This window comes from Sturnira hondurensis, unplaced genomic scaffold, assembly GCF_014824575.4.
Source record: "Sturnira hondurensis isolate 20B ecotype Veracruz unplaced genomic scaffold, ASM1482457v3 Scaffold0009314, whole genome shotgun sequence".
NCBI classification, from domain to species: domain Eukaryota; kingdom Metazoa; phylum Chordata; class Mammalia; order Chiroptera; family Phyllostomidae; genus Sturnira; species Sturnira hondurensis.
The window spans coordinates 2807911-2833707 of NW_028081945.1; the positions used below are offsets into that span (position 1 = coordinate 2807911).

At 34.7% G+C, this 25797-nt stretch overlaps 1 protein-coding gene across 2 annotated transcripts in view; it reads left to right on the forward strand.

The window, feature by feature from the left end:
- The window catches only part of RELN (reelin), a 577463-nt gene that overhangs the window by 264092 nt on the left and 287574 nt on the right, over positions 1 to 25797 (forward strand). For both annotated transcript variants that reach the window (XM_037057079.1, XM_037057081.1), the window contains exons 5-7: positions 5789 to 5821; positions 8498 to 8576; positions 24703 to 24799. In XM_037057079.1, coding sequence (XP_036912974.1) covers positions 5789 to 5821; positions 8498 to 8576; positions 24703 to 24799 — 209 coding nt within the window. The remainder of the gene's footprint in view (positions 1 to 5788; positions 5822 to 8497; positions 8577 to 24702; positions 24800 to 25797) is intronic.

Here is a 25797-nt window from a genome sequence, read left to right on the forward strand (position 1 = left end):
ATACTTTTAAAAGTATTTAAAATTAAATATGTTTTAAAATGTTTTTAAAAACATTTTTAAATGGTTTTAAAAAAATGGTTTTAAAAAAACATGGAAGCTTTAGTGAGACTCTATCATGATTTTTACCTTCTGTTACCTTGCTTTTACCTTTTTAAGGTAGAATCTTGATTTTAACTTGCCTGTTTATCATTTCATATTTTATATGTGGTTTTGACTAAGTTGATTCCTATTGGTGATATTCAGCATACTGCTTAAATTATCAGGATATAATTAAGTTCAATTTCCAGTTCAGTAAAGTTACTTGAACCTGATCAAGCTTTACAAAGAACATAGTTTCTGTGGATCTCAGTGAATTACATTTGTGAGTGAAAATTACAGAATTGTGTGTTTATGCTGGGTGCAATCTAGAGTTCACTGAAATGCAAATTCATTTACCCTTCATGTTCTATTAACCGCCCCCCCACCCCCCCGAAAGCAGGGTTGTAATCTTGCCTAGGGCCAGTGACAAACTAATAGATCTTCAAAATTGTAAATTGGGTTTATTTATGTATTGCCAATGTTTATGGATCTCCTTGGAGTGATCCATAAAACTCAACTGCAGGATATAGTATATCATGATCACTATATTTTAATCGAAAAACACCACTGAAAGTTTGGCCTCTAACCATTGAACAGTTTATAAGAGTTTATAACTTATTGACAGAAACTTTATGTTAAGCTGAATCGCCTTTACGTTTACGGGAAAATAAATGATTTAATATAAAGTAAGCAAATGAATACTTTTCTATAAACCAAAGTAAATTCTTGGTATTCTCAGAATTAATTATTTCCATAGTATTGGATGTACATTTATCCATTTTTGTAATCTAGGAATATCCAAATTTGTTTACATTTCTATTTTAGGATACAAAGTGAGTTCCTCATAGTGTAAAGTTCTGTCCATCCCTTATGTGTAGTCTCATGGATCTCACCAATGAAGTTAAATAAAGACCATTTTATGCACCTTCTCCCACAGTAGTTTCTCTGGGTAGAGGTCACTCTAGGCTGTCTTACTGCCTCTCTCCAACCCAATCTGTGCTGACAGCTAGCAGGGCCACCACCCACAGTTTATCCTCCTGTGTGTACCCATAGTCAATGTCTGACCTGGTCTTTTTATTATGATGAAGAGACACTTGGAAGAGACACTTTACGTCTCTGTTAAAGATGTGTTCTATTCTGTTTTCTTCAAAGCCAAAGCCTACTTCTCTAGGAACATTTTTGTTTTCTCATTCTTAGAACCCAAACTTCCCAGTATAAGCCATTTAAGCAGTTTTATAGGGTAGCTAGAGTTGGTTTATGCAATTTCAGATTCAAAATACCTGGATCCACTTCAAAGGAAGTTACATCCAGGTGGGTGGGGCGGGGTGGAGAAGTCCTGAAAAGAGGCAGAAAATCAGCAACAGACCAACAAAAAGTTGAGATAAAAACATTAAAGTAATCTAGAAAGGTGAGTCACATCTAGTTTAATGGCAAAGGAGCAGGAAAGTTGTACTTGGAGGATGCCAGTATGTATTACATGACAAATGAGGACCTCTCTGAAGTATGCATTTTGTATTTAATAAAGGAAAAGAACTTTTTTCCAAATTTACATACTTCAGGAATTTAGTAATTCATCCATGTTAGTAGTATGAGGCAAAGCAGGCACTATCCAAGTGGGAGTGTAATAAATTATGTTGAACTATATTATACTTCTTCAGGCCATTTATTCTAACTTTTCTGTGGTATATTTACCCTGATAAATGTGAAAAAGATGCTGAACTTTGTATAAGCGTAGAAAATTTTGTTTTACTACATAAAACTAGATTGATGCAGCCACTTAGTGAGAAATGATAAAATAAGTTTCCTGGGGCCAATGCTTCACTAGATTTTTTGCTATCTTTACACTATACATGTGTAAATATTTTCAAGGAAATCTGCACTTTTCCTTTTATCAAATTTAAATGTATACAAAGTGCATTACCTTTTTTGAGGAAATAATGTTTAATTATCTCAGAAAATGGATATTTTTGTTAAAAATATTGAATTGAGTTCTCCTAACTAGTGATTTAAAATATGATTTAAATGTGTTAAGTTAAATCCAGGTAGACACTTACTAGTTGTTTACACTACCTAAACTATTTATTCTAAAGGACTTTTTGAGAAAGCTGTGAGTATATTTTGACATTTTTCGAGGGTTTGGATCTTCAGTTATTTCTTTTCCAAAATACCATAAAATATGTTACCACTAAGAATGAGCTTTCAATTCACTTCAGTATTTATTGAAAGTCTGTTACTAGCTTAGGCTAATGTTTTGTGTGGACATATTTTCTTCCTTTGAGGAACTTATTTTTTCTTCAGAGAAAAAACATATACTTAATACAGAGAACAGTTCTGAGTGTTACAGGGGTGTCCAACCTGTGGTCCACGGACTGCATGCATCCGAGGATGGCTGTGAATTCGGCCCAACACAAAACCACAAATTTACTTAAAATATTATGAAATTTTTTGTGATTATGTGTCACAATGTATTTAATGTGTGGCCCAAGACAATTCTTCTCTTCCAGTGTGTGCAGACACACCAAAAGTTTGGACATCCCTGCATAGGTTGGATTATATGACTAAGACTAGTACTTTTAAAATTGGGGTTTCTGTCAGGGGAGGTTGAGCCTCCCCTGGGGAGGCTAAAATTGCCTGGGGAGGTAATTACCTACGGAGGTTTTTGAAAATACAAATTCTGAGCCTGCATTCCCAGATATGTCAATTCCATGGGTCTTTTTTCAGTGGCCCTTCCCTGGTTATGTTGTAGGTGGTTTAGTGAAAGATGCTATGTGCCAAAATAATTTAGAAAAAGTAGATATCAATTTGGATAGACTCCTTCAAGTAGAGTAAAACATCTTATATCTTATTCTCTCTATTGGATCCAGGCCCTAATCAGAGTTATTTAAAATCAAGTAGGTAACCACTCTGTAAAGTACATGATTTTCTAACTACTTTGCTATATATCTGAAACTAATAAAGAATAATATTGAATATAAACTGTAATTTAAAAACAAAATACATAAATAAAATAGGTAATTTAATTGCTGTCTCTGCAGTTATTTTATTATACTTATCTAATCATTGTATTGACTAGTAAATATTTGTAATTGATATTTGCCATAAATTTTACATATAATTTAACTACCATTTTCCAGTTTTTTGAAATTATTATTCTATTTATTATATAAATATAAATATATATTACTTTCCTGCCTCTTAACAAATTTATGTCATAAATACTAAGAGCTACTTTTGTAAGGCAGCTAATGTTGGACATGGTAAACTATCATAATAGCTTAAGAACAAAGCAAACAAAAAAAAATCTCCTTGGTACTTTTTCTTTGTTAGGTGCTACAAAATCTCATATCTTGTCTTTGCAGTGAACTTTCTTGAAAGAGCAGTCTGCACAGTAGTTAAGACAGTGGCCTTGGAGGCCAAATTCCCTGGGTTCATTTACAGGGCCTGCTTAACACAGTGTCTTGTTAACAGATGTTCTCAATAGATACCAGCTGTATTAGGATTATTTTAATTTCTCCTTCAACCATCTTCTCTCTTAAAACTCTCTCCTTTCCTTATTTTCATAATGAAACACACTCTTTCTCAGTCTCCTTTGATAGCTCCTCTTCTTCTATCAGTTTCTCTAAGTGACTCAGTCTTCTTCCCTGACTCCACCACTTCCTGTGTGATAACGATTCCCTAACAGATATCCAGTACAGATCCCCCTCCTAGCTCTGGTTTAGCTCTGTCCAATAGAAGTATAACGAGACCCACAGGTACAATTTTAAATATTCTAGTACCCACATTTAAAAAGTAAAAATAAATAGATTAATTTAATAATGTATTTTACTTAACACAGAATGTATAAAACACCAAACATTTCAATATAGTGTAGTCAACATAAAATTATTGAGATATTTTACATTTTGTACTAAGTATCTGAAATTTGGTGTATATATTATACTTACAGCACATCTTAAGTATTGGAGTACTTAGTCTGTTTTAAGATTTCATAAAATTTACAGTTGAAAACTAGATCTATATATCCAAGTGTCTTATACCTATTTAATGGTCTTCCAATAATTGAATCAAATATCAAAAAATTTATTTTCCTTTAATATCTACGTGCACCTTGACAAAATCTGCTCCTCTCTTTTTTAGAAAAGCTGATTTCACTTAAGACAAAAGCTTATCAGTTTCAAAACTACAAATTTAACTCATTCATATTCAGTGTAATATTGAGAGAACATATTTTACATCATTGTGCCATGTTTTTATCCTTGATTATTGGATAATTGGCATTACTCTTTTTGTTTCCAGAAAATCTTAAATTAGAGGTAACAATTCAGTGAATCTTTGTAAAACAAAAGATTCCACAGCTTGACCAATAAGCTACTGGCACAAAGCACAAGATTATTACATTTTTCTTCTGTTTTCTTGAAGACTTCCATGAGCTGGAGATGCATTTGCACATATTTTCTAGATGTATACTAAAGTGTATTTATGACACTTTCCATAGAGTCTGTTTCAAACAACTGAGTACAGGCATTTTCAATGTGTATAATATGTCAGTATGAAGCAACACAAACATCAGTTCCTAGTCTTAAAATGCTGTTAAGTCTGGACTTGCCATCTAACATAGCTGAAACACTGACCATCGTGATAGAAACAAATGCTTTCATATCTAACTGGAATTCTTAACTTATATAAAAGATTTTAAAATTATGCCATGAGTTCTGATTTTTAGATAGTGAATTGAAAAAATGTTTTCATAAATTTGTTTTCAAAAAATGTTTTCATAAGTTTTTTGAGAAAAAATATAACCAATGTATTGATCAGGCAGTGTCCCTTATTTTCAAACTCTTGTAAGTGTCCTTTCTTGAAATATATATATTTGAACATTCATTGCATTGCTTATAAATGTTCAGATCATTAAGTTTTCATGGTAGAGTCCAAATTCAGTTTCATGATCTTTTCTTCTCAATCATCTCAACTTCCCTTTTCTATGCCCTCCTCTTAAACATTCGTCCAGTCATGCTGAACTTGGAATCTCCCAAATTGGCCATTTTCTCTTACTTCTTTGTGCCATTCCTTTTACTCCAGAAGAAGAGCATCTCTCCCCTTCCTCCCCAGACACCTTTTACTCCTGGTAGTCTTTCACACTCAGTGCAGAAATCATCTTCCCTGGAAGGCATCCGCTGGCACCCATTCTGCTGGTCAGCCTGGAATTAGTGTCACTCCTTTACCCCATATCTCAACCTAGCATCCTCTGAACACTCTACCATAGCATCTACTATACTGTATATTGTAGTTGTCTCCAGTAGATGAGAAACTGTTTGAGGGCAAGGATGGTGCTTTTTTCCTTTGTTTTCCTAACACCCAGAACAGCCCCTGGCAAGTAATAAGTGCTCAGAAGGGTTTTTGGCATATTCATGAACTACTATCATATCACATTTATATTGTGTCTTTTAAGAGATACCTGACTGAACTTGAATAATAAATGTGCCCTGTGTTCTACTCTTTACTTTAAGAGCAATGTGTTACTTTTAAATATAGCTAGAGAATTTGATGTCTAATTTTATGATGTTTATTGGCATTTTCTTCTTCTTTAAAAAGCCTCTCACCATTTTATTTTTGTATGACCTAAGTTTTGTAATTGCATTTGTGATAATTTATTACTGCTTTTTGCTTTTGTTGCTAATCATTCATCTGTCCCTTTTTCTCTTCCATTCAGCTCCCACTGAGGCCACTATGCGCCTACATCTAGGTAAGTGTTTTAAGACCCCAATGTCACTAACCTTAGCACTCAATCTATTAAATGCTCGTCTCACTCCTCTGACTATGTGGGCAGATGATACAGAGGTGAGGAAACTCTCTGCCTTCTCTGATTTTCTGATGATTCACTGTAATTAGAGTCAGGTCCAAATTATTCTTGAACAAAGCAACTCACGGAGGAGCTGATCATGCTACCCAGCCGAGGGCTAATGAGAGGACTTTCAAACCTGTTAGCATGTTCATCCTCAAGATCCTGTTGTGTGTGGCCATTTGACAGAGTATTCTTGTGCTGAGTTTTCCTAGTTCTCCTACCCATTGTAAACAGAACATAGAAGCAATGGTTAAGGGGCTATGAATATGGAGAAATTTATCTCATTTCAGATTTGAGATTTCTGCCCAGATTAGTCCTGCATTGTAAAAAGAGAAATAATTTGGTCATTTCTTCAAAAACTTGCACAAGACTGTTTAAATAATTATCTGCTTTGTTTAGTGTCACCATGTAACATTACCACCACTCATTTATCTCATGATCTTTCCCTTGTGCCAGGCACTTCATAGGCCACCGTTCTTGAGGCAGAATTATGTAGTGGTTAGGAGTACAGATTCCAGAGCCAAACTGCCTAGTCTCACATTTACCACTTTCTAGCCATGTGACATTGAGCAAGTTAACCTCTCTGTGCCTCAGTGTCCACATTTGTAAAATGGAAGTAATAATAGTACCTACCTCCTAGGGTTGTTAAGAGGATGAACTGAATTCATATTTGCACAGTATATAGTCAATGATATAGCGCTGTTGGAATAGAGACATGAGCACATAATGATTGAGGCTTACTCATGCCTTTGTAAAAAATTCTATATGAAAGAAAAAATCTTTAAGTTAAACTCTCATTCTTTTTCAGTGAAGGCTCTTTTCTGAAAGCAATTTCTTACCCTGCACTATTTAATAAGAATGAAAAGAAGTCATTCTAGCTGGCTCTATCCTTTTCAGATGTCTCTTACTGTAGTACTTGCAGATGGGTCAGTGGTTTGTCTCTTGGGCTTTTCCTTTCAACCTGTAAACCCAATTAATTTATTTTTCTCTTTGGAAAATCTGCCTTGAGAAACTCTACTTTTATGTAATGCTGCAGCTTGGGGCTGCTCTTCTTTGAAAGACAAACATAAGCACTTACAAGTGTGCCTTCTGGCAGCAGAGGCAGGCTGGTGACTCACAGTGGCCCAGCCGAGTCTTGAGTCTCAAGCACCTTGGGTATTTGAGAAAGCTGTACCCTGTAGGCATTTCAGGCACTGTGTCTAATTGCTCAGAGGAATCATTAAATCACTCCCATGCACAGAATACATCACAGTGTTCTCTCCAGTGTAAATCCATATTCTCCCTGTTATCTTCCTAAGGCTTTGAATCTAAAGCCATTCCTCTCAATACATGCTGATTCACTGGTTTCCCAGACTTTGTTATCTGCTTACCTGCTGACATATTTGATATGAAGAGGGTGAGGGTGGCTATAGGTGGTGATACCACCAAAGAGAATTTATAAGTATGCTTTCTGATATTGGGAGTTGAATTTACTTACTCAGTGAGTTTAGTGAGAACCCCCCCACCCAAAAAGGTAAAATATCATCTTTGGAAAAAAACTAGGGTGGTTATTTTTTGTTGATTAGATCAAATGATTTTAACTTTTCCAAAAGCATATGTAAATTAGTTCAGGCAAAATTGTATAAGCTTGGAGAATTTATATTAGCTGAGGCAAACTTTCCTAAGCAAATCACGGGAAGCATATGTGTGAGTTTATAAGCACAAAATTCATTGTTTATACCTTGAGTAGAAATAATTATTGTTTCTCACACAACCTTAAAAATCAGTCCACTTATATTTTACCTGGCCATGAAAATGTTTTTACTCACCTACCCTCTCTTCAGTGGAAATATCACATACTATATAGCTATGAAAATATTGTTTGCTCTTAGCCGGCCCAAAGTTCTAGAGCTTAAAAAATGTATGCTTGGTATAATCTCAAGTGTAATGATACTACAGTGAAAACTGTAGATGGTTCCCTGGTATTCCTTCTGACTTCTCACATGTCTTTATTTGGAAGTTTTACTTATTCAAGTTTTACTTATTCAATGATTTCTCCTATGCAGTTCTGAGTGAGGGGAGGGATGTTAATTTGAGACACATTAAATAAAAAATGAGCAAATATAGGGAATGAGAGAAAGAAAGCCAGGGTAACAGAGATAGCGTAGGAAAGAGAAAAATGGGTTAGTAAATACCAGTAATGCCAGCTGATAACAAATAGAATTTGTTCTATGCTCTGTCTATACTTTAAAGTCAGCTAGACACTGAATCTTTCGTGGGCATGTTGAGCTATGAAAGGCAAGTCTTGTATGACCTCTCCCTATAAGTTAGTGCTGACCTTGGCCCTCCTGCCTTTCCTGTCTGGTGACACTTTGGTTTCCCTTTGGGGGCTCTGGTTTCCAGATGTATCTGAAGAGCAGAGTCTTTACCTTTTCCTCTTAATAGTTTAGGGACAAAACAAACATAGTCAACTGCTCATTTAAAATTCAGTTTTAACCTAAAACACTATTATTCCTCATAAATGTAGCACACTGACCCTTTTTGTAGCTAAATTTATTGTTTAGTATAATTTTTTTCTAAATACTTTTTTTCTTTTAGCTGAAATACATAGCGACAGTATTATCCTACGAGATGACTTCGATTCCTACCACCAACTGGAATTGAATCCAAATATATGGTAAGTTACAGGAATATGTCCCACTTAGGTTTTTTTAATGCAAAAAAGAAATGGTGTTTATGCTCCCTTAAAGCAGTTATATAAAATTAAATTGTTCTTTAGCACTAAGGTATAAGTGAGAATTGTTTAACTGGGGACCTGGGCTTAATGTAGATTGTATATTGTCTATTTCATGCACTGAAACCTAGGTACTCCTCAAATTCATGGGTGTGGTTAGATGGGTTTTTTTCCCCCAGTTGTTTAAGTTTTTACACAGAAAACATTAATTTTTTAATGAGATAGAAAGAAACCTTAAATAATTATATGGAATCTTATACCTCTTTAGTCATATACAGGGTTGAAGTCCTCTGAAAATATCTGCATTATTGCAAAGAGAAAAACAAAGGAAACCAAGCTTACTAGTAACTGATCCCTTTTGTGTGTGAATGTCTAAACAACATTAAGTTTTAATATGTCTAATTATTGCACTTATGCCAAGTGAAAAAGGGAAATGATTTATCTGAAATGACAGATGATTTAAATCATACTTCCAAATAACTTCTAGGTCATTAGGTTACCTCATTATTATACTCCAATCACTTCTTAAAAGACTATATATGTGTGATTTCATGAGATTTTTGAGGGCAAAGAAATGATGTACCAAAACTCATTTGTTAAAAACTTGAATACATAAATGGATGTATGAATTTGTTGGCGATCGTATTTTTGCTGACTTTGGAGAAATAGGCCTGTTGACCCAGAGCTACAATCAGTCTGCACAATTTGAGAGAATATCTGAATGTGGATTTTCTATGATACTAAATGATTTTCTATACACAATTGACAGTTCACAATAAAATAGAAGAAACTCTAATGTAAACTTTCAAGTTGCAACCAAAATCACCCAATAGTCAAGACTAGAAAGAGAATAACCATTTTATACTCAAATGTCAGCATTTGATATCCATTTCTGTTTATTTTTACTGTTCAACAAATATCAAACAATACTTATTTTATTTACATAGTAAATTAAAAGCAGATATGGTTTCTTCTCACTAGTAGTTTGTAGTTTAGTAGAGGAAAACTAAAAACACTTTTTAAAACTTTATATTCCAGGATAGAAATCCTAGATTAGAGAGATATAAACATACGGTAGTTCCAAAAAAAGGAGCAATGACCCTTGTGAAAGTTCCTTGGAAAAAATGGCCATGTCATATAGAGAGCATTGGTGCTTAAATACTAGATGGGAACTTTTTATGTCTTTTCTAGAAAGAAGTGTAGATCTAGATATTACACGTGTAAATACACAAACAAAATCAGACTAGACAGAATCATAAAGTCTCATAATTTATGTCATTTAAAGAAGTACCTTATCAACGAAACCTCACTTTCCTATGAACATAAATATACATTTCTTAAAATAAATTGAAACTCTTTATTACAAACAGGCAAAACAAAACAAAACACCTTTCTAAGCATTGCTTTTACCCAGGAAAAATTCTCTACTTCTCCTGACACTTGGCATTTTTATATTCCATTAATGTAGGTGGTATTGTATGATTTGTTTCTTTCAAGGCAAGTTCATTTCTGTCAAGCTAATTCATTTTCTTTGGTGAGTTTTCTTGACATATACAAAATGTGACTTTTATGTGGTTCAAATTTTGTTGTTTTTAAAATCAATAAAATGTGATTGATTTTGCTTCACCTATTTTCATGACTGATCTATGCTTTCTTGACCAAAGTTATGGATTTTATGTCTCTTTTACTTAAGGTATGGTTTTTCCTGCTTAAAAAAAACCTTTAAACCCCATGTATTTCTGTCTTCTATCAAATATGCTTCAGAGTAAATTTATTTTATCCCTTATTACCAACCAGCTCTTTCATCTAGCCTCTTAAATATTTTTTTAAAGCCATGAAACTCTCAAAGTCATCTGACAGATGACTTTGCTGAACAAAAGATGACAGGGGTTCTAAGGTCCAGCCAGTCTGCTTTGACTCTTGAACTAGGCCCTTGCCAGCTGGGTACCTTGAAAACAGCAAAAAGTTTGCCTCACCTCTCTGAGCCCCATTATCTTGTCAGTAAAAGTGGGACTAATACTATCCTTACACATGTTTTAAAGTTTGGTAAGTCTGTCTTTCACTGCCTGGCTTATTTCGCTCAGCATAATGCTTTCTAGTTCCATCCATGATGTTGCAAAGGGTAGTAGTTCTGAAATAAGCCAGGCGGTGAAAGACAAATATCATATGACCTCACCGTTAACAGGAATCTAAACAAACCAAACAAGCAAGCAAAATACGACCAATGACACTCAAATATGGAGCAGGCTGTCAGGGTCCAGAGGGGAGAGGGGAGAGAATCATAGGGGAAAAGGGAATGGACTCACATGAACAAGTATAAAGGACACATGGACAATAACTAAGGGTGGGAGGTAGAAAGGGGAGGGAGGCGGGGATCATGGGGTGGGGGGCGGGCAGGGTTGGGAATATAAGACAGAAACCTGTACTTGAACAAGAATTAAATAAAAATTATATTTAAAAAAAAATAAAGTTTGGTAAGTCTGAAAAGATCTGGCATCATAGATGCTCAATACAAGTTAGTTCCCTCCCTCATTCTCTCACTGTCCTTTTTGATGTTTCTTTCTTTTCCTCCCTATCCCCCTTTCTCTTATTCTTTCTTTCCCTTTCTCTTTCCTGTTTCCTCCTTCCTCCTTCCTTTCCCTTCTTTTCTTTCTTTCTCCTCTGGTGTATTTGCACATTGGTCTTCTTACCTGTAAGCCCAGATATAAACAAAAATATTAAAATAATCTTCAGCCAGTTTATTTCAATGAGTCTCCAAATGTTCCATCATTGCATTTGGATGAAAAACAGACATCAAATAAAACGTATCTGTATTACATAACGTTTGGGATATAATGAAAATATATTATGGCAGAATCATAGAGAAGGGGGAAAACAGGATATTGGATGCCTACACCCCATGAAAAATAGACATAAACTTCCTAAAGTCGGAAACCAGAACCCAGTAAAATCAGGTATCTCAGGAAGTATTTTCAATAAGTAGCAAAGCCAACTATGTTTTTTTAACTTCATAGACAGTTTTCACTTCCTTGAAATCTCTGTTTTCTTGGCACACATATTGGCACATGAATTTTGTCCCTTATGATATTGACTTTGATTCCTTTTACCCCCACTGAGTTAGAAACCACTGGGCGACTTTGTGGCCATGTGGAAGGAGGATCCTTGCTGCCAGCACCACAACTGTGCTGCTGCCACACACCAGGTAGAAACAAAGCCCTTGGTGTGCTGCTTTTGGCCAAATTCCCATGACTAAGTGCATCACCAAATACTTTTCCTCAAAAGAAAAATGTGCTGTTTTTATGACCATGTTTCTTCCATAGGGTTCAAAAAAGCATCAGATACTTCATTTAATTTTTAATTTTTTAAGGACAAGCAAAAAGAGAAATTAAGAAAAGTTATGTTTATACAATGATGGAGAGGTAGATCAGTTTACAGTAATCACTTACAACATTTGCTTCCATTAACTTTATGCAATGAAATCGACTTTCACTCTATTTCATATAATTGTTAATATCCAAGTTTCTGATATCACGTACAAATGAGTATGAGTAGAAATAAGGAGCACAAAGTGATGTTAACTCTTATTATGAATGAGTGTAACAGCCAGGTTACTATTCCAAGTATGTGACAGCAGTTGTAGTAGAACCAAGAAACTTCTTTACATCAATTCAGTATTGAATGTATTGTCTATCTACTTAGTTTAAATATTAGATTTGATTAAAAAATTAGTAAATGTATATAGTGAAAAGTCAAAGATAATAATAATAAAAGTAAGCCTTACTCCCATACTAGACCTATGTACCCTTCCTCCAGAGGCAACACCGTGAATCATTTCTGCCAGCCCTTCTAAAATTGTTTATGCTTACACAAGTCTAACAGTTATGAATTCTGTTAAAAAAAACTTGGATATCAGAGAAATAAAATGTTCTTTATTCTTTCATGAACTAACTTAACTTATTTTTATTGTCCTCTTTATACCAGGAATAGAAACTTAATTTCAGTCAACTTTGGCTTGCCCTCTCCAATTTCTCTGGTGTATCTAAGTTTCAGATGACTTGGTGCGAAAGCAGGAGGCTGGGGAGGATGTTCCTTTGGTCCCGCCATCATCTGTTCCTCTAGCTACTCACTGAGTCCTCTCTAGCTCATCTAGTCTTCAGTGACTGGTCCACACAGATAGTCTTCATCCCTCTGCTAACCACTCCTTCAGGGCAGTGGCTCTGTTCTGAGCCCTGTTTAAGGGCATGGAAGCTGTTCTACTTACTGCTCCTGGACCTGGGCCTTGGGCATCTGTGTGATGCTGTGCTCTGGTGTGCTATCATGGAGCTGTGGTCCTTCTGCCCCCCTGGAATGTAGAGCATAGAGTTCTTCTGCTTTTGGTCCCCCACCCCAGTTTCTCTGGGTGCTACTAAGAAAGTGGCCCTTTATCTCCCTATTCTCCCAGGGAGTTCTGATTCTGTTTGAATGAGAGGTGAGAAGTTACAAGTAAAAAGAACAACAAAAACCCTTCAGCAAAATACAATGGTGGTTCAGGTTTGGTGAGAGTGAGGCTTCTTCACTCTGACTTTGTCCTGATGATGAACTGCACACAGTTATACCTGTGGACCAGGAGAGTAACTTCCTCATTTCAAATGTACCATTGAACACAAGAGGGTTAGAGAGAATATGGATGGAAAACACGAATTTATCAGTACTGCTGAAAAATCCCCATTATCAAGTGTGTTCAGTAAGATTGTACTATTGAGGATGTAGAGAATCAGTGGAGTCTTATTTATATGTAGACAACACTCTAACAAAAAAAGTGGGGAAAAAACCTCATGTAACTAAATTTAGATGGAATATAAGGACTTACAAGTATGGTTTATCTCATTAACATTTCACTTAAGTATCTACTACTTGTACACTAACCATACTTTCATAGTTTCTTTTTATGAATTAAACTATATTACTGTGATATAATCACTGACAGTATTTCATATGAATGGAGATAAATCATTTTTTATTGAAAATAAGTATACCTGGTAGTCAAAAACTGGCAATATCTCAGGAATCCATCAACAAGAAAATGGATAAACAGTGACACACCCATAAAAAAGAATTCTACTCAGCAATAAAGAGGAATAAATTATTGATAAATGAAACAACATGGCTGAATTTCAAAATTATTGTGTGGAATGACAGAAGCCAAGCCCAAAGTAGTTTTTACTGTGTAGTTTCATTGACATGAAAATCTAGATTAGGCAAACTTACCTGAGGTGATAGAAATTAGATCAGTGGTTATTTCAGGGATGGGGGATTGACTAGAAAGTGGTACTAGGAACTTTTGGGGGGGTAATGAACATATTATATATCTTCAGAGGGCATAGGTTACATAGATGTATGCATTTGTCTAAAGTTAAGATCTGTGTATTTCACTATGTGTAAATTTACTCAATAAAATTTTTCGACAATAAGCCCTGGCTGGATATTTCAGTTGGTTGGAGTATTCTCCCAATACAGCAAGGTTGCAAGTTCAGTTCTCAGTTAGGGCTCGTATAGGAATCAACCAATGAATGCATAAATAATTGGAAAAACAAATTACTGTTCTCTCTCTCTCTCCTTCCCTCCCTCTCTTTTTCCCTCTCTCACTTTCCCTTCCCCTCTCTCTCTAAAATCAATACATTAACAATTTTAACAATGAGAAAAATATGAAATAGGAGACACATATGGTTCATAACTTGAAGTTGAGAGAGAGAGAGTTAAAGGAACTAAAAAGTGAATAAATTCTTAAAAAACTATTTGTTTTCTTAAAAAGTGCCTTTATCCTCCGCAATTATAAAATCGAGAAGAAATCTTTGCTGTGCTTAGCAGATTAGCCCTTTAATGCTCGTTTTCTGAAGATCACAGAAGTTATCCAGAGTTATAACATCACTAGGCTCTGATGTTCTAGTGGGAAACTTGGGACTATTAGAAAAGGTGATGATAAATGGCAACTAGATGACAACAGATGTTTCCCCTCCAGCACAATAATAATAGCAGAGATGTCCTATTCAGCAGAGATCAGGGAAGAACAGGAATCACTTCTCAGAAGAAGCATCTTAGATAAGTAAGTTGTGATGCCAACAGGGATATGAGACATCAAGAAAAAAGATACAAGTGAAGTTGTTTCAGATCCTATGGGATATGAAGACCATTGTGAATTGTCAGTTGGCTTATCATTCAGAAAGCCCACAATTTACAGCTAAGGAAGCTAAAGCCATGGCTGGAATTGCATAGGCCTGCTTGAATCAAGAAAAGACTTGGGGGGTAAAAGAAAAGTCTGGAACATTTCTGTTTTTGCATGTAAAAGATAAAACTACAGGATTGGGGAAATAGAGATCACAGACTGCTGCATTTTGTATTTTCTTGAAAATACTAATTTATTGGAGCAATTATTCTGAAATGGAGCAAAAATATTGGTGATTTGGCTTGTTAAAGTTCATTTTCCTTGACAAAAAATAATTGTCTCAACAAAGGATATGAAGAGACTGAGATTTTAGGATGGGGGTTGCATTATTCTAGCTGGAGTTTTATTCAGTGACTGATAGCACAGCCCATAAGAGAAAAGAAGAAAAGAAGACAAGCAAGTAGTAAAACTATTTCATAGTTCTTTAGTGCCTTGGAGCACCCATAAATAACAAAAACAGAGGGGACTCAATTTACTAGCCAAATATGAGAATCACAATTAAGTGCAGTTTCCAAGTAATCAGAGAAAGTAAGAGTGATGGATAACACCCCTGAGGAGGAAACTAGATAAAAGTGCATGAACTTTGCTCAGTGTCCAACAGGGACATAGGCAGTAAACCTGGAAGACAGTGCTGGTTGAAGGGAAGTACTAGCCATGGACACCACAGTCTCCACGCCACCGCTGAGGGGTCTCCAAGGTTTCTTTTTTGTACTGATGATCACTTAGAAGACATATGACAATGAGCTGTCCAGATGGAACATGGGGCATAAACCTTACATTCTTTTCAAGAGCAGGTAACCAAGGGAGATTGTGAATAATGAGGAAAATCAGGAAAGCTAAAATATTTTCTCTGATGACATCTTTTCTAGAGCCTGTAATATATCTGCACATTTTGAGGTTGTGGAATTATAATTTGAAGTATTGGGTTTGATGATCTGACATTCTGATTGTATTTACATCTTTCTTTACTTCTCTCACTTCCTTGCTTTTGTTCCACCATATCTCATCCTTTCTGCTCTTTTGTTAATAATTATATTCTCTTATTACAAAACTCTCCTCTAACCTTCCTTTCTTGCTTCCTTTTCTTTCTTCTCTTACCATGATTTAATTTCTCTGGTGTAAAGCCTTATTTACAATAGAAAAGTTACCCAGGATGTGGCCCACTAATAAAATAAGGTGTGAATCTGGAGGCATATTATTTCCTTCTTTAATCTCTGTTTTAGATGACAGAAACAAGAATGCACTTGGTGGTATTAAATGTCAAATACATTTGAAACAAGTGAGAAAATATTTCTTCAAGCAGTATGTAGTAGCATTCACCATCATAGTAGGTCAGAATATTGTGTGCAGTACCAGCACATCAGAAGATTTATTTTAATTCAAATAATATTTGTCATTGTGCCTGTTAAAAAAGGAGAGATCAAATTGTAAAACTCCCTAGTGAAATAAGAAGAGTTTTCTTACCTTCCTCAGTGAGAAGTAATAAGACAGAATGAGCTATAAATGGAGCCTGTCATTTTCAAGTTTAGAACATATTTTAATTCCATAGAAATAAGATTGAAGGTGATATTTTTCTCAGTCTCATAGAGGGAACTTTTCTTGCTGTTTTTTACAAAAATATTCCACATTTACCCCTATGATACAGATGTTGGAACATTTAAAGTTGTCCCAGAGGTTTCTCAGCCTCTCCTCATTAAACATTCCAAAATAAAAAGAGGAAGAGCAAGAAAATGAAAACTTATTTGAAACAATATTGAAGGAAAACTTCCCCAGTCTGATGAAGGAACTAGACATGCAAGTCCAGGATGCTCAGAGAGCCCCAAAGAAGTTGGATCCAAGAAGAAACACACCAAGACACATCATAATTAAGTTATATAATATTAAAGATAAGGAAGGAGAGAATCTTAAAAGCAGCATGAAAAGGCAGTTACCTACAAAGGAGTTCCCATAGACTGTCAGCTGATTTCTCAAACAAAATCTTGCAGGCAACAAGGGGGTGGAAAAAATATTCAATATTATGAAAGGCAAGAACGTACAACCAAGATTACTCTATCCAGCAAAGCTGTAATTTAGAATGGAAGAACAGATAAAGTGCTTCCCAGATAAGGTCAAGTTAAAAGAGTTCATCATCATCAAGCCCTTATTACATGAAATGTTAAAGGGACTTATCTAATAAAAAGAAGAAAAAAACTATGAACATGGGGATGGGAGGGGTGGGGGCATTGTAGGGGAAAATGGAGACAACTGCACTTAAACAATAATAAAAAAACATGAACAGTAAAATGACAACAAATTCACAACTATGAACAACTGAACCTAAAAATAAAACAAAAACAAAACTAAGCAAACAACTAGAACAGGAACAGAATCACAGAAATGGAGAACACATGGAGGATTATCAGAAGTAAGAGGGATGGCAAGAATGGGGGAAAAAGGTACAGGGAATAAGAAGCATAATTGGTAGGTACAAAATAGGCAGGGGGAGGTTAAAAGTAGCATAGGAAATGGAGAAGCCAAAGAACTTATATGTACAACCCATGGACATGAACTAAGAGGGTGGGAGGAGGCAGATGCTGGAGATGCAGGGTCAAGGGGGAAAGGGGGAGAAAAAATGGAGCAACTGTAATAGCATAATAAATAAGCGTATTTAAAAATAAAAATATTCCATATTTACAAAAGGAACAGGATTTTTTTAGATTTTTAAAATAGCTTGATCTTTTACAAGTAAATAGTCATTCCTCTTTATCATACAACTATCTCTTTATAGGAAAAAGTTCAGTGTTCTGGTCATTGAGGTTTGAATGGAAAGTACAGTGAGCTCAGGTGTCTCCGGAAGTCAACTGAATGCCCTACTACCAAATGGCTGGCAGGGTCCCATTTCCTTTAGGGTTAGTTTCACTGTCCCTGGTCTATCCTGGCCTCACAAACTCACATATCAGATTTTGTCAACATATGCAGTGTCAGCATGTGTGGGAAGAAATGTGTTTTCCTTGGGTCAGGAAATTACAAGATATTTTTCTTTTCTATTTTTACATTTGAAAGTACTTTTTGTAATCAGAAAAAAATATTGAAGTTATTTCAATATCACTATTCAGAAATGCCGGTGAATAGACAATTCTGGCTCGTAGTATGCCAGATTAATTCTTCTGAGGCAATAAATTATGAACAGATAATACAATATCCTCAGTCTTGGGGACAAATGGCATGCATCTCAAATGAGAATTTGATGGTAAGTGATTGTCGGTGAGTTTCCAGGTGATTAACTTGTTTCAGTAGAGTGCCTGACTAAAGGCTGATTGATTTCCTAGTGATCTAATAAGAATGAGCCATGTAATTAGACAGCTCTTGAGAAAATAATATTTGTTATTTATTTATTGTTATCAGGATGATGTCACCACCAACCATTCATAAATCTCCAGTTATGAGAAAGTGCCCAATTTTCTCACTAATCCTTCTCCTCTTTCCTGTATCCTGAGAGTCCTGCACCAGTCACTGCAATATGTGAGGCCCCTGCACTCCAGGAACAGTTTACTTTATCTTCCTCTGTGCATTCTGAGTGGGTGCTTTTGCATGTTTTCCAGCTTAATAATTTAAAAGCCTGGATTAAAAACATAATTATACCTTCAGAAGTATAATCTCTATAGCATGAATGTAGATCACATATAATTTTTCATCCCATGTCAAAGAAAAAAGCAGCCACCTAAAAAATAAAAACAAAGATAGAAAATTGACCCCAAAATAACAATTTTCAAACTGCTAAGGAGCTTGTAATAGTGAAAAACAAAACTTTGGTTGAAAGCATTTCTTTTTCTTTTATGTTTAAAGTTCGATCCTAGTTTTCTTGGTCAACAAGTACCTGCCTTTATATTTACTGGTTCTTTTTTGTTTTTGCTAATGAAAAAATGGTAATGTTATAGTATATGTATAAAATAGTAGTGAGTTATCTAAGGTGGTACATAAGCAAAGAAATATTGGATTTGATTATGTCCTACAGTTCAATGAATTCATTCTTAACATTTTCTATAACATCCATAACATTTTTCTTTTTTATACATTTTTTCTAGCAAAGCAAGATTCTTCTATAAAAGAAAAATATTTTAAGAAAAGTCATTTTAGTTTTTCAAAATAAACTCTGACAGTAAAAATAATGACAAACACTCTCTGAAATGCACTTTGTTTTTATGGAATCATATTTCCTTTCCCTTACTGGCTGCTTTACAGTGGACTGGAAAGAATATTGTACAAAGAACCAATGAACTTGAATTTTAGTCTTGTTCTGTCATTTGTAAAATGAGGGGGTGATGAGACTCGGTAATAATTTAGGTGCCCTCTAACTCAAATGGGCAATGATCTGTGAACTCTAGTAATAGATAAGCTTCATGTGGAACCTAAGTGTGTGATAAATAGGTTCAGGAAGAGTTTAATAAATTCAGGCTTTGCATGGTCTTTGGGGATAGCAAGCATTTCACTTAAAATGTCTTTTAATCATACTGCTCATGGCAGAATATATTTTGAGGTGGGTGATTTGTATGATGAGCCATGGTATTTATCAGATTCATATGTTCTGGTTTTTCTATCAGTAAAAAGAAAAAGAAGGGGAAGGCATATATTTATTTGGCTTAAAGTAATATTCAGTACTACTTTTCCTATGAAGCAGACCTTAACCTGGGAGTTCTTATTCCTTTTTAAATTGAAAAACAAAAGTTTGTACAACTGGGAATACTTAAAATTTCCTTCTTTCCACCAATCTCTGAAGAATATATTACCTAACTTTACAAAGCTCATCGTTTTCCTGAGAAAATTCTATTGTGAGACCACAGCTGAAATGTTAGGGAAAATGAGCATTTTATTTCTCTGAGCCTGAAAATATTGGATTTCTCATCATTCAGCAAGTTGAATCCCAGTTCCTAGGAACTCATCGAACTTTTCCATAAGGAAAGAGTGGGATTTCATAATACTGCTATTCACGGAGAGCACCCATTGGAGTTAAGTACGTAACTCTACTCAACCAAGTTAAATTGTTAGGCCCAGACACAATTTGAGGAAGAGAGGAGCATAAAACTTCACTAGCACTTAAGTATCATTTTGAATTCTGGGAAATTACTTTTCTTGGAATATGGATGTTTATTTATATGTGTACGTTTTTAAAACTCACCTTGTCTTTCCGACATGGATCACCATTTTCTTCTGTAAAGTCATGATCACTAGTTGCCCATTTCATAATCTGGTCTCCATGAAGATAATTGTGTTCATTATAATATTATGATTTATCTTTTCCATCATGATAATGGTATTTGTGTGTATAGTTGTACAATAGTTAAATTTAATGATAGAAAAATACTAGGAAGGTCATGTTGTACAGTCACTATTAGGAAAGTCATCTTGATGGGAAGCACAGATTATGAGGAAAGTGAATAAAAATTAATCCACTACCAACAATCATGGGAAAGTAAATGGAAATAGGCTCAGATTGATATGCAGTGAAGGCTCATGATGGTTAGAGCTTTCTAGAAACCAGACTTTAACAATATGATCTTTTCCCAGTAATCCATTTTTAACTGCTTTTTTTCTCACTTTGTATATCTTTTCTTCTTCCCAAGCCCCAATAATGTGCACTCCTATGATTTAAACCATATCTTAAACTGTCAAGTCAGTTCTGTTCTTTCTCTGAAGTTCCGATACGTATAATCATTGTCAGCTGGTCATCTCTAGTTGTCAGCATACCATCGCCAGTTGTCAACATAACCAGAGAGCAGTCAGTTTCCAAGCCCTGTAATTCCATAGAGTCATGCTGTCCAATATGGTAGCCACTAGTCACATGGCTGTTGAGCACTTGAAATGTGGCTAGTCAGAACTGAGGTGTGCTTTTAGGGTAAAATACACCCCACAATTTGAAAAGACTTATTGTGAACAGAGAATATAAACTATGTCATTAATAATTTTATAGTAGTTAAATGTTAAAATATAATTTGAATGCATTAAATGAAATATTATTCAAATTAATTTCACCTGTTCTTTTACAATTGTTAATGTAAGCATTAGCAGGTTGAAAATTACATGTGGCTCATATTATATTTCTATTGAATAGCAACAATCTAGAATATGCCAAATTTTCTCCACCTCCACCTTATTTCAGGCACTATCATATCTTACTTGGGTTCCATCAGTAGTCCTGTCTTTTCTACTTCCAATCCATCATTTGCTAAAGTAATTTTCCTAAAAGTTGGATTTGTATCATGACTGATAATGGGAGTTTGAATCCCAGTTCTGTAGCTTCAAGCTGTGTAACCTTGGACAATCATTTAGTATCTCTAAATCTAAGTTTTAAGACCCTCTAAATGGGGATAAAAATAGAGGGAGGAGTTTTACACTAATTGAGGCATTAGTTGCAGAGTTTCTAGTACAGTACATATTACATAGTCAGTGGTACATGAAACCTTTAAACCTTTAATGTACTGGTTCCCACTTTCCAGCCCCATCCTCTGCCACCCTCTTCCATGTACCAGTAGGGTTCCAACCATACTAATTCACTGAAGTGGCATTTCTACTGGTGCTGTAATCTCTGCATCTTTTGCACCCTATCACAAGCACACCTTTCTTCCTTGCTTGAATATCTCGTTTCTCATTCAGGGCCAGTCTGGGACCTTCTCCTTTAGTTATTTTCTCTTCCTCAGTCTGACTTAGGTACCATCACAACCAGAGTACTCCTGGTATAAGGGATGGGGAGCTATGGAAAATGTGATAATGTTGGAATTAGTAAACCCTGGGTCCAAATTGCAACTGTCAACTTCACAGCTGTCTCACTTGAGTAAATGCTTAATTTCTCTGAAGCTCATTTCTTATTAGTAAGATGAGGATGCTGATAACTATCTTATAGAGTGGTTGAGATATTTTAATGGGGTTTAGAGTGTCTGGCATATAACTGAATACAACAAATAGCTATCATTGCTCTGGCACCCTATATTACAATTGTGTGCTTGTTTCTCTGCCTTTCCTTCTGGAGTATAAATTCCTGGAAGAAAATGATGCTGCTTTATTCATCCTTGTACCACTAAAGCTCACCACAATGCCTATGGATTCTCAATGCATGTTTGTTAATTTTAAAAACAAATTAATGAACGATGAATGAATAAATAACAGCATTGGCAGTGAAGAGTGGGTTTATTTGACCACCCAGATGGATGAGCATTCAGATTTAAATTATAATAAATTATGTTGACAAACCCAGTCAGACTGTGAGAAATTCAAGTAAAAGACAAAAAAGACCTTGGCAGGAAGCTGATAGATTTGTTCCATCAATCCTTGGTGAAGCCATTGTACCTCCAAGTAACAACAACCCAGTGAGTAATTCTAAATACTGATGACTCTAAATATCTAAGTTTCAAGAGGGTACTGATGCCTTTAGAAATTTTATTTTAAGTTTCTGGAGGAATGAAGAAGAGAAAGGTCTAGAGGGGTTATTGAGCTAAATGGAAAGCAAGACTGTATTTATTTGCTATTTTTACTAGTATTTTAACTCTTGTTGCTCCACAAAATAGAAGTGGTTCCCCAAACACATAAAACATCTGATATCTATTTGCTGGTTCCCTAATGCCAGGTTATTGGCCTCCTATGTTAGAGTCACCTTTAGACAATATACAGGTATCTAGGATTCACCTAAATCCTATTTAATCAAAACGGTGAGGGAAAGAGGACTGTAATTCATATATTTTATACAGATATTATTTTTCTGATATATAGTTGATTTTGGGACTGCTAATCAATATTTATAGATAGAATTATTGCTATGGGAATTTCAACATCAGGCATTGGACTACACATCAACAATGATGCTTTTAGTTTAGAGTTATTGGAGGGAAATGGGAGATAGCTATTGTGAGGTTCGAAAATTCTTTTAATATTTTTGTCAAAGTTGATGTTTTTCTCAAGCCATTTTATGACGACTTAGAGGCTAAGTAATTCTCATCAATCAGTAAGTGAGAATACCACTATAGTTTCTGTGCTCCTTCTCTGTGCTTTTATTACAATCACAAATCCTTGAAAAAAATAATTTGTAGTTTAAAGAATAGAAAAACAGTCGTGAGAGTTCATGTAACTCATCCCTTATAACAGGAGTACTCTGGTTGTGATGGTACCTAAGTCAGGTTCTTTGTAGAAGGGAAGAGCTAATATATGAATTCTGGATGAAAATGGTTGAAATCAATAATAATAACAATAACAACAACAAAAACAAAAACAACAACTCACACACTAACACATTGTTCTTGCTATGTGCCAGGCAAGTGCTTTTAAGTGCTTCTAAGCGCTTCTGTTGTAAGTGCTTCAGAACTCAGGCCTTAATAAAAGTTTTTTTTTTTAATGAAATTGTCTTATATCCATTCCTTCATTCAAAAAATTTTTACAGAATACAAATGCAAGGCATAAAATGGTGAACAAGAGACATGTTTATTGCCCTTAAGAAACTACTACTCTGTCTCTTCTAATGTTAAAAATGTTGCTTCACAGCAATCAAGAGATTTAAATCTCCTACTGATATTAGCGATGGTAGCAACACAAATTGTTCTGTTTATTCTACAAAAATCAAAGGTTCTTGACCCTTGTTATCTCCTGGTGTAGGAACACAGTTCAAAAGATTGGAAGGATAACAATCATTCATTCTATGCAATATACATGTAGAAAATGCAATTAGTTGCCACTTTTTACATATTGTACTTCTGCCTCTACGCTCTATAGGCTACCTGACATCTTTTGACACTTTAATTTTCCTATTTGAGTGGGTGTTCCCACTTCTGCTTTCTCTAAAAGTAGCAAACTCCTAAAAGGGCACAATGCAGTGATCTCCAAAACAATGGGCACTGTGCTCTTTCCACAGTGTTTGGCACCTGGAATGTGAAAGTCTTTGAAAACATTTTTTCTGCATGAAATACAGCTTTCATGTTGTTTGACATTCAGACAGAGGAAGCAGATCTATCTTTCTGCATGCTAGGTATGTAATGGTTGTAGGTTGAAATGTCATGATGCAGAGCATTGTAACTGTTGCTATAAATATGCAAAGTCAAATCCAGAATATATATAAATTCATTTTCTACTGAAAACATAGATAAGCTTATTTTTGAAATCCTGTCCTAATGATTTATTAACCACTTCATTTTACTGTAATAAAAAAGCAGCTAATTAAATTTTTTGCAAAGTTAATGTATTAACTCAGTATCCAAACTTTGCTTGAATTAGAATCTGTGTATATTTTATATTAATATGTGGATTAAATATAATTTTATTTCATTACTTTTAGCATGGTATATTTTGTAGATATGCAAAATTTTTTTGAGAACAACAATTTTAAACATTTATACTAATTATATCTCAAAAAAGATTTTATAAAACATTTTTTTATTTCAGAGATACAGGTTTTTAGTTCACTATATATTACTTTGCTTATTTTTAATGTTTGCTAACATTTTTGTATTGGATGTACACATTGTACATATTCATTAATAATAATTCTATCTGCCAACTATGAGATTGGTTCTGTACTCCTGGTTTTACATATATTCTCTCATTTAACCTGCACAATAACTATGTGAGTTTAAATCAATATTATATCCTCATTTTACTGGTGAGAAAACTGAAACTTTGGGAGGTTAAGTAACTTACCCACCACTGCAAGTAACTGAAAGAACTGGGATTTAAGTTTGTCTTTCTGATGACATGTTAAAGAACATATCACAATACAAAAATACCATTATTTTCCTTAAAATGTTGATTTGAACTGAACAACCATAACTATTACATCTTTCCTTACCTGAGCAATAAACCACTCTGTGCTGCTTAGCTTTTAGACTGGGGATGTATTCTGTGTTCCCACAGGGTTGAATGTACCAACTGTGAGACTGGAGACCAGTGTGGAGCAATCATGCATGGCAATGCCGTCACCTTCTGCGAGCCATATGGCCCAAGAGAATTGGTAAGTGTATGCTGTTTATATACATTATTCCAAATACATTGTCTTTACTGAGATTTATGCCAACAAAAGGTTCTCTTAGGCTTTTATAGTTCAGATGAAAATTTGCAGTATTATTTATATTATGAGTCTTGTTAGAAAATCTCAAAATTGGGAGCAATGATTTTATTATTTATTTTCAAATGTAAAAATTAAGAATTCAGTAATAAAATTGGAAACATTAGTGACCTCATTAAACATGGTATATCATTATAATTAGATGGCTTTTTAAAAATATGGATATAATATGCATTAGCCTGTGCAACATGACATGTCAGACATATTATACACATTCCTTAAACATATATTATTTAAATATATAGGTATATGTGTCACATGTGTCATGATAGCTTATAAGTTCTTGTATAAAACTTCAGTTCTAGACTTATTTTCTCCTTGTAAGCAAGAAATATTAGGTGAGCAATTTTGTCACATTAAAGTTGTTTCCTAACTTTAATGATTTTTTAAGTGAAAGAGCACACTGAATAAACCAGTTTTTAAAAGTTTTGTTGCCAAATTGTTCAGGAGCAGGTTACTTTCCTTTAATTTAGACTGATTAGAATTTGCTTGCCAAAGATACATTCTTGAATTATACTCATATGTAAAATAAAACTCAAGCATTTTAAATTGAAAACAGTGAAACCACTAGCCATCAGCATGGGGCTAATGTGCCTTTTGCTATTACTTGGTACTTCTTTCTAGCATAAAGAGCCCATTCATTTCACATTCTTGAAAATGGATATAGAGCAATTATTATTTGGGCCCAGTTTCTTTGCACCTAATACTCTTTTCACATTTATTATGCTTTGTTTTTCTGCTTTTGATTTGACCTGCAATGCTTCTCCTTTTCTCTCCCACATTTTCCTTATCTTGGGGCTTTGAGTGACAGGTTATAATTTTCACTCCTATGTCACATGTTATATTTCAAATTCATTAACTTTAAAAGTGGCCTAATGACTTGC